Genomic DNA, 12,766 nt, shown 5'->3' with positions numbered 1-12,766 from the left:
GGATTGAAAACATTATCTCAGTTCAGTTATATTCTTCCAATTTCCTACTTTTGTTCTGAGAAAATAAGTAGGTTCCTTTTCCAAAAGACATGTAAGAAAGAAAGATAAAAGCAAACAGAAAGGAAAGAATGAGAGAGAAGGTATTGGAAAAGGTGGCTGTCTGAGACTGAGGCCTATTTGAGGCCTGAAAATTGCTTATTAAAAATTGTGTGCTTCCTTCTCCCTAGATTTGGAAGCTAGACCTTAAATGCCAGACACACAAGCCCATGATTCAACGTGTAAACATTTGCATTCTGATGCAGTTTAAAACTACCTCATTACATGCTCCCTTTTCCACTTTGTCCAGTTTTCCTGCTGCCTGTTTCAGAGAGAGGGTAATGGTGCTAAGTTAGCTCACTTGCTCCACAGTGTTTTATTTGCATTGTCCACTGTGGTCTTGCTCCTTATTTACTGTACCTTCTGTGAGAGCTTGTGCCAGTTCAGAGTTATTCATGCCTCTTGAGCTTTTTACGCAGTGCTTTTCCCTATAATAAATGAGTACATTTTAAACTGTATTTTCATAACCTCCTGGGATGTGAGAAGTTAATAAATTATTCATTATTCTCATCTTATAAATGGGACTCGCAGCACAGGAGAGGTCAAAAATAGCCATTGCTTCTAGGTACCAGATTGATAAACTTGAGTTCTTTAAAATACTGATTTAAATTTGTCCTTCTGTAATTGTATAGGTATATCTATATATTCAAGAATTTCAGTTATGAGTTCTTAGCTGCATATTCAAGCTGGATTTATGTTAAATGAAGAATATGCAATTAACATCCAACTGTGATGAGTTCAATATAACTAATTTACCCATCTTTTTGCTTAAGAACTTGGTGTCAGATGCACTGTTAGAATCTGATTATGCAAGACTGCATTTAATTACCTTGACCACAAAATTTTCTTTTCACATCCTTCAGTCTTTCACTTCATGCAGTACATGCCTGTAACCTTCTAAGAGAAAGGAAGGAGGAGTTCTGAAAAATAACCACCTATTTACATACCCAGCCTTGGTTAATCCGTAGAACAAGTCAGTCTGTCCCATAACCCCTGACTGAATGCAGTCCTACAGCTACAATTATGTGTTATCGTTTAATTGTATAGGGGCAAATATAGGATGTAGAAGAAAAACATCAATCTGGTAAAGGCAACACCCCTTCATATCAGTATTTGGGGTTTCTTTCTTCTTTCTTTCTTTTCTCCCCCCAGTTTTTAATTTGTTTTCCTGGTTGTTTTTTCCTGACATCTGGAGCCCTATCTGTGTGAAATTTTCAGCAAAATCAAATCTGGTCACCTGGAATAGAAAATTTCAGCTTGAATGAAGAGAGGCATTGAAAATGTAGTCTTATAGAAGGCAGTTCTTTACTGCTAACACTGCATAGTCAAGTTTTGTTTATGTGAACCTAAGAATGAATCCAAGGTTGCTGAACAGTGAAAGGGAAGAGTGTGCTGTCGCTTTTAGTGTCATAAAAGTAGCTTGTCCCACTCACCTTCTTTAAAAAGTTAATCTGCTGGCCATCTGTAAGCACTAGGGAACCAGATAATCACCTTTCAGAGTCTTCTTCACAATCTATATGTTTTTAGATCATGATAACTGCCTGGACTGTAGTTAGTAAATCATGCTTGCAACATTGATGTTACTTAGGCTTTATTAATGAAATTAATTCAAGAACAAAACTCCACTGCTCATGGATTTATGAGTCAAGTGTCTTGAAGCTGCATTGCCTTCAAAGTAGTCCACGAAAGCCGATGTGCCATAATGGAACACTTCACTCCTGGATGAGGCATGTCTTCATGTCTTGACGTGCTTCCAGAAGAGTTCTTTGAGCTTGTAACGGACAATTGTTTATAATGAGTAATACATTTTAAAATTTTACTAGGACAGTCACTTGCAATATTAAATATAGTTCAGAGTGGCTTGGTTCTTGAAAGCAGACCACTCTTGTACATTCAATGGTATTCTTGATTCTCCAGTTTGGCATGGAAGGAAGTAGCATCTGTTTTAGCTCTGTTGTTGAAATAACTTCCTGATGAGGCACAGGCAGGATTTTTTTGATTACCTGAAGCTCCCTCACTTGTTTCAGGTTACAATCTGTGTCAAAAAGATCCTATTGTTACCCAGATAGTATGTTACAGTGGCCTTCAACTTAATTCTTGATGCAAACGCAATATAAGTGTGTGCGAAAGAAGCTATAAATAGCAAGAGCATTAGAGGATGTAGGAAATAGACTTCTTTTCCCATTTTCTGGCTCTCTGAAGAAATGTTGTAGAAACCATTCTCTAGCCATGCCATTGACCATGCTGCACGGAGGGAAAAAATGCTCTCCAGCATCAGAGTGTGTGGGCTGGATGTGCATATCCTGCTGTCAAGCCCTCCTTGCTGTTGCCTGACATTTCCCTATACTAAATAAATATGTTCCCAGCAGGTTTTAATCTTAGTGGCAAATTTGCATAGAAGACTAATGTCAATCACAATAGCAGACTGGCGGGAATCTTCCTTCTGGTGTGTGTCTGCTTTCTGCACTGATAGTGGACATCTGTTGTGGAAAGGACTTTTTTTACCAATTGCTATGTAAGTAGAAGATGCCAAACACCTCAGGACAGGACAAATGTAGATACTCTGTTAAAAATTCTGTGTGTGGTTTTTTTTGCCACAGATGCTACCATTTTATAGATTAATTCTGTATTTAAAACTGGTTATTGCATACGAATGTGGTTCTCCCATTTCCTTCTCTCCCTGTACCCAACCTTCCCTCAAGAATTCATCAGATCATTTTAAATAAAGATACAAGAACTTAACCATGATGAAACTATTCAGAGGTGATCTGAATCTTTTCCAAAACTGAGTTTTATTTCCTTTTAGATGCACCTAAGCCACCCACAGAAGAGACATACATTCGCTCAGATGAGTATGGGACTTCTGCAAGGTTCAAAAGATCATCTGCTAAGATCCAGAAAAATGGAAGTCTAAATGTTGAAACCCTTGTTGTGGCAGATAAAAAAATGTTGGAGAAACATGGCAAGGAAAATGTAACAACGTACATCTTAACGATTATGAACATGGTAGGATGTGGTGCAACTGAAGTATGTTTTCCCTGTGGAATATTGTTATGTCAGAGTAGGATCTTTCATTAGACAAAGAGTGATATCAAAAAGAACAGGGTCACCTTACTCAAGCCTTTCTTCAAGCCTCATCTAATGGATTGCCTATGTCAAAAAGCTCTTTAAAATACACCTGTGGATTATCACAGTTCTGGCAATAGTACGGGGCGGGGGGGGAGGAAAATATTAAAAATGTTAAAATACTTGTGTAATACCAGACAGATACTCTGAAATCAAAACTTTCATTTCATTTTTTATCATGAAGTTTAGTCTGTTTTGCTTGATGTCCCTCCCTGAAACAAAGTCTTTTTTTAGAATGCACAACTTTATTTTGAGAAAAATAGTATAATTTCACTAGAAATATATTTTCCTCTGTGACTTTTCTTGTTAGTTTTGTACTACATGACTTGACCTTTGAACTTGTTTACACTTGATCCAAGAGACCAAGGACAGAAAAAAGCCCAATTAAATCAGTAGAAGGTTTTCAAGTTTATTGAATAAATGTAGTGGTTTTGAGGGATCATTCTTCTGGGTTAAGCTCATGGATTAGTCCTACAACGTATATCACTCCCCTAATTTGTATTGCAAATTGAATCTCAATGCAATTACTCAATACATATGTTTGAGCTATTAAAAAAACCAACCCAACAAACAAAAACAACCCTATGTAGATGATATTTCCTCTTCAACAATCGTTGCAGGTCTCTAGTCTATTTAAAGATGGAACAATTGGAAGTGATATAAACATTATCGTTGTGAGCCTTCTTCTTTTGGAACAAGAGCCTGTAAGTTGTGTCAGAATTGTGTGTGGTACACTTCATTTGCTGCTGTTCACAGGGAGTTTTGAGTGTTCCCATGTTATATACCTGAACTTTCATTAGAGGTTTCTTAAGACATGAAGCATAAGAAGATTAAAATAACAAAAGCTTCCAAAATCAAAATTTCTGCATTTCAATGTTTCTCAGATTTTGATACCAAAATCTTCATTTCACATAAATGTTCTTTAGAAACATTTAAATGCTTCCAGTAAGATTAACTTCAATGTTTCCAGCATTGTCTTGAAGTGAAATAGCTGGAATGAGAAAACTACTTCAGAAGTAATTAAATAAAAAAAATATTTTGAATGGGGCTTTCCAGGATGTGATGATCAGATGGGGAAAGGAGTCAGAAGTTCCAAACTGAAGACAGTATGTAACAAAAGGTGGGAATGTGGCCAATTCTCTTGGCAAGAGTGCTGAGACAAAAGAAGAGATCTATTTTGATGAAAAGAAATTAGTGATGAGTTGATCTACTTGGATAATACTTTTCTACCACAGAAATCTACAAACATTTTAGTCTCATGATTGAAAATGGTTTAGTGTTCAGCTTTATGAGGAATCAAATATATTTGCACACTGTAATTCCAACCACTGACCATGAAAATAGGTGTGTGCCTGGGGAGAAGCGCAGCTCTATTTTACAATTGTAATAGATTCACTCATTAACTGCATCAGTTGCCACAGGCAGTCAGCGTGGGAATATCTAAGTTTATGTACAACAAACATGACAAAAAATAATTCCCTTTTTTCTAACCAACTCTTACTCTCTCAGTCACCTTTGTCAAGTACTGATGAAAGCACCTATTTCTGTGCCTGTGAAATACCTACAGGGTGGGTTACTGATCAACCACCATGCAGACCAGTCACTGAACAGCTTCTGCCAATGGCAATCTGCTCTGGTTGGGAAGAATGGAAAGCGCCACGACCATGCCATCCTTCTTACGGGTTTGGATATCTGCTCTTGGAAAAATGAGCCCTGTGATACCTTAGGTATGATATGAGAACACATTCTGAGAAACTAATGGGTGTCAACAGCAGCATCTTGAGTCATAGAGACCAAAATGTTTTAAAATAGAGTCAATTTTTGCATAGAATTTTAGCTTTCTTGAAGAGGAAAGAACAGTATTATTTTTGCGTGTTTATCTTTGAGTTACCTAGAAAAGAAAGAGTATTACTGGTATCAGTGCCCCAGAAAAAGTGGCAAAATCTGAAGACATCCCTTTGGATTGTCATCTCTTCAAGGAATATTTTTTATTTTGAGAATATTTCTGATTCACTCTGGTTGGAGTTTTTTGCTTTGTTTGTTGTGGGTTTTTTTGTGACTACTAGTTCTTTTTTAACATGATTCCCAAATTTTGGAGCAGTAAAGACATGACAGAGGGGAAAGAATAACCTTTATAATTAAAATGTATTTTGGGAGGTTAGGTTTGATTTCTGCTTCTTATACAGGAGTTTCTTGTCAAATAAGTCTGCTGTAATTCATCCATGATATACCTGATGAAGTAGACAACCATCTTTGTGAACCAAAACAGACTGGCTTACTAGGACCAGTGCAGATGATACATGTGCTTGAAGTTCTGTAGAGAAACAAGCTATTTTACTGCTTCTTTCCTTCAGGATTTGCACCTATCAGTGGCATGTGCAGCAAATACCGTAGTTGCACCATTAATGAAGACACAGGCCTTGGACTGGCTTTTACCATTGCCCATGAATCTGGACACAAGTAGGTATTTTTTTATGAGTCTTACATGCTGCTTCTATGAATAAATATATAAGTGAACGGAAGCATAGCACCAGTTGATTGAAATAAGTTAAATATGGATCATTTATAGAGAGCTATATAACAGAACATATAGAGCATCCAGGTAATGCATTTTGCCTTACTATTTGCCTTACCATGTCCTCAACAATCATGAAAATAACCACCGTGGGATATTGACCGATTTTGATGCCTTATTTTGATACAGGAACCTCCCAACTCTGTCTAATTTGATAGGAAGCTTTGGGTAGTTTTAGGCCAAAGAGAGTATGGAGTTTTCACTCAGGGGTGTGGCCTTTAGCGTGAGATGGTGAATCAGCTGCCCAGGGTGCTTTCCTTTTTTAATTTTTTTTGACATTTTATGTATTCCAGGTGATAATCAGTACAAATGGTGAATGATGACAATAATAAACTACAAGCATCCCACAGTGCTACCATATTGTGGTAGAAAAATTGCTTCTACTATCAGTGTGGTTGCTGCAAAAAGAGAAGGGACACTGCAGCTTGCAGTATGCAGCAGTGATCTCTCTGAATGTTTCAGAGGTCCCTCTGCCAGAAGAGCCAGTGTTTCATAGGATCTGGGAGCCATTCATTCCATTCAATCTGCACTTTGTTCTCTCTACCTATTTAATGACTGATTCAGCTACAACAAACCTTTCTGGAGGTTTCTTCCTTTCTGTATCTATAGCCATTGGGTTTCCATTTGATTTCTATGGTAATAAGATTGTAATTTTCCTAAGAACCTGCTGTCTCTCAAACAAAATCTGTTATAATCTTTCATGGGCCTTCAGGTAGTCTCTGAATTGTTGAATTAAATCTAAAGGAGATGATTAGATTTTGCCCTACTGTTTGGTTGGGGGTTTTTGTTTTGGTTTTTTGTTGTGTTTTTTTTCCCCCAAATAATTTTTAATTATTTTTCCACAACTTTTTGCATGGTTTTGATTTTCAGTTTTAACATAGCTCAGGCTGGAGTCTGTACTGACAGTACAGAAGCATTGTTTCTCTACACTGTACAAACCTGAAATGAAGGGTCAGATAAGACATGGGCAGAGGATCTTTATTTTGTGCAGCAGCATCACTGCATGGGATGTCACTGAAAAGCAGTGATAGTGTATTCTGCTGTTTGGTCAAAGCATGAATCCTTCTGATTCTGCATGACTGAGCCAGGACTATTTAGTTTTCATTGTACAAATATGCTCTACAGTATATACTATGACCTAATGTCTGCATGACTGACCCCTCCACAGGTTTCTGTACATCTGAAGGGAAACAAGGAATTAAAGAATAATCCAGCTACCAGTGAAGCCCGTGGGAAATATGCCAACACTTCCAATGGGACCAAATATGTAAAATGTATATTGTTTGATTAATGCAATTTCACTGACCTCAGCACATTTTTAATGCCCTTTTAATCAGTATTAGAGAATCAGGTCCATAGATTATTTTTAAGTAATCACCCCCTCTAGTCTCTTTATGTCCTTCCTCTTTATGCTTCTAAACCTTTTAATGTTGGTTTTGTTGTGTTTTTTTCTTTATCACAATTGCCTTTGATTCTCTTACTATTCAGCCCTTCTTTGGTGTAGTGCCATACTTCTGTCTAATAGACTACATCTTATCTCCTGGAAAAAATCTGCCCCAGATACAAAATGTCTTTTTATAATTTGTTCATGTTCCTGAGACTACCTAGTATGTGATGTAAGAGAACAGAACTCAAGACTTTGTGATACAGGGATTCCTGGAAGGAAAAAACCCAAACACCTGTGACAGCTATGGGGGTGCTGAGGTCCACAGTGAATTCATTAAGCTAAGCGTTTCATAGTAGGAGAATCCTGTATATTGTATCTGTCACACTCTGTGATACACTCTGAGTAGCTTCAGTTGTCACACATTTGTATTGGTCTTATAGTTTGTGTTTTTATCTGAAAGCTTAACAGCACCTTTGGCAGTTCGGAGCTCACTGTGTCAGTGGCTATATAAGCCGTGGATTTGTTGGCTACAATGCCTGTGAACAAAGTTAGTATTTCATAAGGGATTCTAAAATACTAGCTTAGTTGGGACTTTTTTTGTCCCATTTATAGAAGGAGCTGTATATCTTTGCAGGTTTGGAGCCTCAGCTGGTGGCAATACATGCAGTAACTATGATGATCCTGCAATGATTTATAAGAGTAGAGAAGCCAGGCCAGTAAATGAGATATTCCCTGCAAATGCACAGATTACTTTCATAAAGGCACCAATGTAATTTAGTGTTGAAGTAACAGATCATGACATTTCTATTCAAAACACATTGAAATTCACAGATGTCCTGTATAGTGAGTATAGATATAAAACAGGGAGAGGAAAAACCCTGAAAATTAGCTTTATTATAAGTATAAACTCCATATAATTTATCATTTTTAATGTGAAGGTTTTTCAGTTTGTTATTATTCTTTATATTATCCTAACACCTCTTCTAGTGAAAGAAAGGTCTGATGATGCTGCAGACTGACAAGGCACCTGGTAAGAGGCAGTATTCCCACTAAGAGGTTAGATAGATTTACAGGCCAACAAAATGTGACTGAATGTAAGATCTGCTACTTCCATCCCCTCACCACAAAACATTTTCCTTTCAGGAAAGATAAATGGTTAAACTATAAAACTTCTGTCAGAGTCTGCAGTTCCTGTTCTTATGTGCCAATGTCTTGTCAGTAGCTCGCATTGGAGAGACCAGTATGGGTATTTCTTGAAATTACTCTTTTTCTCATCAGACAAGTGTATGATGACAATAAAGCCTGAACGCTATTAATTGGAACCTGTTACATACAAATACATACAATAATATATACACCACATAAATAATAATTTGTAATTAAATTAATGTAATTACATTAATTAATAATGTAATGTAATTACATTAATTTAATTTTATTACAAATTATTCTTTGTGTGGTGTATATGTTCTCATCCCTTTAGAATGAACAGGATGAAGTCCACATTTCCTGTGGAGTTCAAGCATAGAGCTGTTACCCAGAAGGCTTTTCTTCTGCCCAAAATTGTGTCTTGCTTCTGTTTAATTTAGATTTTCACTCCCACACCTGGTTCTCTTTTCAGCTTTGGTATGATTCATGATGGAGAAGGAAATCCTTGTAGAAAAGCTGAGGGTAATATTATGTCTCCCACACTCACAGGAAACAATGGAGTGTTTTCTTGGTCTGTTTGCAGCAGACAGTATCTCAACAAATTTCTCAGGTAGGTCAGATGTAAATCTGGGCCAGTGCCATGGAATTTATCTTTAATAACTAGGCTTGAACTCTTGAACGGACATAAAAATTAGTTAAGTGTGAAATTCACCTCTTTTAAAATGTGCTCAAACCAATATAATGTTTGAGCCCACACACTTAGGGGCTCAGAGGCATGGAGCATATAGGTGGGATGGCATAGAAGTGGTGTTGTTGCCCTGCCTTGTTTTAAAAGAAAGAATTTCACGCACCATGAATATCCTGCAGTAATGACTGGCATATCATTCTTTCCCAGGCATTCCTGTCAGCAGCCAAGTGTATTAGAGAATGAGTAGGAAGTGAACACAAAAGAGGGCAGACACAGTGGTACCAAAGTCATTACAAAATGTAAGCTGACATTAGTGGCCTCCTTACTGGAGTTTCTCTCTTGACCTAGCACATGTCATAAGTAAGGACATTCTACATTTTTCATATGCTATTTTTGGTTAAAAAAAAAAAAAAAAGGAAAATTGAAAGATACTAGCTATTTCTCCAACATGTTGGAATTACTCTGTGATGCTTTTAAAGGAGCTGGTTTTTGGTCTGTGTTAAATGTCATCGGCCTTGCAGTCCTTTCCTGTACAACTTTCCTTTTATTTTGTCTGTTTGTCTGTTGCACATAGGTAACTATACATGATTACTAAAAAAATGTTTAAGCCTCACTAATACCCAATATATGCATTTTAAATGTTAATTCCTTGAATCAAGCACCTAGATAGCTCTGTGTATCTGATCCTTGAATTGCAAATTAGTATCTTAGAGTAGTGGCCAGGAAAGGAGACGCAGTTCTGGTGATTTATTTTTTTTTCTGCTGCAATGATGCAATGTATTCTGATTACAAAAGCAAATTGCAAAATTAGAAATCACCTAAGCCCTCCAACATGCAGTGTGGTCCAAGAGACTTACACTTGGAAGATAAATCCAGCATCAAGTGACCTGATGTACACTCAGGTTCTCAAGCATATACAAAGGAACAGCAGTAGACCATGGATTGGTGTTTGGTCTCTAGCTGGACACAGCCAACCCAAAGCCTCAGCCTCCATGTGCCTCTTGATTGTGTTGATCCCTGATTTAGGGAATTCAAGGGAAAGAAGCAGATTAGATCTCATCGCTCTTGGTTACACAGGAATAAAGGGAGGAAAAGAATTTGACATCATTCTTTCTTGTTGTCACAATAGCCCTAAAGCCTGGAAATTCCTGCTTCCTTAAAACTTCGCAGGTCAGGCTACCAACAAGATGTCAAGATCTTTTGGCTCCTGCAAGCAGATAGTCTCATTTCAGTGCATACCTCTAAATCCAGTCAAAGGTACTGTATACCGTATTATGTGTTTTTGCTGGTCTGTAACAAATTAAAGTATTTTGATATAAAGATCATAATCATGTTTAATATACATTCTCATTATAGTACAGCTCAAGCTGCCTGCCTGATTGATGAACCTAAGCAAACAGGACAGTATAAATACCCTGACAAACTGCCAGGGCAGATCTATGATGCTGATACCCAGTGCAAATGGCAATTTGGAATGAAAGCAAAACTGTGCAATCTCAGCTTTGTAAAGGTACTTATTGATGGACTTTAAAAAAGTTAAAATGACATTAGAAAACTGCAGTACATTAAATAAGTACAAGTGTTCTTCAGAGGCCTGGGCTATTTCTCTACCTTATCTTGCTTGGCAATTTGCTTTGAAGGTACTGGCCTCATTTGAGTAATATCACAATCCCAGGGGAGTTTCAGGAGGAAATGTGTTCTTTCCAGGAGTCGTAAGGAAAACGTCAGACCCATGAGCCCTGGCCTATGATGCTAAGGGAAATTAGCAGGCAGTAGAGTTTTGATCAAAACATGCATGGGGTGTGGGGTAAGGAGGACCAAGTTTCTTGTGTTTTCTTTTACTCATGCATTGACAGCAAAGTCTGGAAAAGATCTATAGAGTTATTTTAGAACACTAAAAATGTAACTTACACTCTTGACTTTGTGATGGAATAATTTAGATTAACCCACTATTTCAGTGACTGCTACACTCCTTGCTGGTCTCTTCAGAAAAGGCATTTTACTAAATAATTTGGAGTGCTCATTCTGAAAAGAAATATTGCCATTTCGTTTACTCCTGTTATTATCCTGGAGTATTTTTATTTATTTTACACAGAGCACATTTATCAGGTGATGGCAGCTGTGTTTCTTCTACAGCTAATAAACAGAGAGAAAACAGCACTGTGAAGAGATTGTGCTTCAAGACATCTTCTGTGTTTTATAAAATCTAGTCTCTTCACAGTATTAGTCACTGTAGACTTGATGAAATTTTAGCCTTGATATTTTAAAACACTATTTTTTGTTCTATTATAATCTCACATTCAAAGCAGTTTTAAAAAATACATAGTGAAATAGTGTATAACCAAGAAGGCAGTACACAGGATATGGTTATGCTATGCATCTTAAACCCTGGATTTTCTAAATTCAGAAAAGGTTTTATATATCGCTTTTAAGCTAGTGGAAGGAATATATCATTTTTTACTCTTTCTAAAAATGGGCATTATGAACACTATAGTGAGTACTACTTTCTTTTCAGGATATATGCAAATCTCTCTGGTGTCACAAAGTGGGTCACAGGTGTGAGACAAAGTTCATGCCAGCAGCAGAAGGAACGGCTTGTGGTATAAGTATGGTAAGTTATTTTAGAAATAGAAAAATGTAATTCTAACTTGTTTTTAGACTATTAGGTCAAATGCCAGCTCCTGTCAAAACCAGTTGCTTCCAGATCCCTCCATCTTTGCTATCCTGGACTCTGCAAAAGGTTGCATTACAATACATAGTCAGGACTGGTCCTCACAGTAGCACCCATCTGATGGTAGGGGGTGATGCCTCTCCCACAGAGCTATGTATTAAGATGTATCTGGCAAATCCAAATTGGTAGGAAAATCCATTAATTATAACTAAAGTTAGACCAAGGTTATAAATTCCATTCTGAGATAAACATTACTTAAGCCATATTTGCTTTACAGACTAAGGCCATCATGCATATTATCATCAGCGATCACTACTAAAAAAAGCATGGTTATTTGCTTTGAGCCTCCTAATTTACACTCATCTGTAGTTAACTCAGAATATTTTCTTTTCCTGTAATGTTTCTTCCAGCAGAATATTGTTTTGATTTTCAATTTAATGACAAATGTTCTATTTAGCTTTTTTTTTTTTGTGAAGTATTTCATAATTGAACGATAAAGGGGAGAAAACTAAATGGATTTTTAGCTGGCTATTTTTAAATTACCTAGGAAGTTCTGAGGTTCTGACAACACAGGACCGTAAACTAACCATGGATTTTTTGGAGAAGAGTAAGCTAAAGAGATGCTATTAAAGAGAACTGTTTTGGTTTTCAACTCAGAACTTGGTAAAAATTTAGGACACCACTTATCCCTACCATTGTGTAAATCAATGTCCTATTTCAGACTCCTTATCTTATTGTGACTATCCCACTTATCCCACTGAGTTCAATAAGTGACCCCATGCTTACCGGAGTGCTGGAGCTTTTAAATGTGGATATTTTTCTTTTTTGCATCTACTAGGTACCAGTAACTGATGGGCTGTTTTTTGGCATTCTTTTGGCAGTGGTGTCGAAGAGGCCAGTGTGTCAAATACGGTGATCATGGACCCAAGCCTGTAAATGGCCAATGGTCTGCCTGGTCCCAGTGGTCAGAGTGTACTCGCACTTGTGGAAGTGGGGTCACATATCAAGAAAGACACTGCAATAATCCAAAGTAAGACATAGATATGAAAAGATATTATTTGTTTACTAACTATT

At 37.1% G+C, this 12,766-nt stretch overlaps 1 protein-coding gene across 1 annotated transcript in view; it reads left to right on the top strand.

Annotated features, from left to right (window-relative positions):
• Nucleotides 1-12,766, top strand: part of ADAMTS18 (ADAM metallopeptidase with thrombospondin type 1 motif, 18) — a 72,746-nt gene that overhangs the window by 27,870 nt on the left and 32,110 nt on the right. The window contains exons 4-11 of the mRNA XM_010006186.1: nucleotides 2,903-3,102; nucleotides 3,843-3,926; nucleotides 4,790-4,949; nucleotides 5,577-5,682; nucleotides 8,806-8,943; nucleotides 10,378-10,531; nucleotides 11,537-11,632; nucleotides 12,574-12,722. Of these exons, the coding sequence (XP_010004488.1) occupies nucleotides 2,903-3,102; nucleotides 3,843-3,926; nucleotides 4,790-4,949; nucleotides 5,577-5,682; nucleotides 8,806-8,943; nucleotides 10,378-10,531; nucleotides 11,537-11,632; nucleotides 12,574-12,722 (1,087 nt within the window). The remainder of the gene's footprint in view (nucleotides 1-2,902; nucleotides 3,103-3,842; nucleotides 3,927-4,789; nucleotides 4,950-5,576; nucleotides 5,683-8,805; nucleotides 8,944-10,377; nucleotides 10,532-11,536; nucleotides 11,633-12,573; nucleotides 12,723-12,766) is intronic.

Source organism: Chaetura pelagica, unplaced genomic scaffold, assembly GCF_000747805.2.
Source record: "Chaetura pelagica isolate M959 unplaced genomic scaffold, ChaPel_1.0 scaffold139, whole genome shotgun sequence".
Taxonomy (NCBI): Eukaryota; Metazoa; Chordata; class Aves; order Apodiformes; family Apodidae; genus Chaetura; species Chaetura pelagica.
The sequence above is the reverse complement of the archived record's forward strand: the minus strand, read 5'-3'. Positions and strand labels throughout refer to the sequence as shown.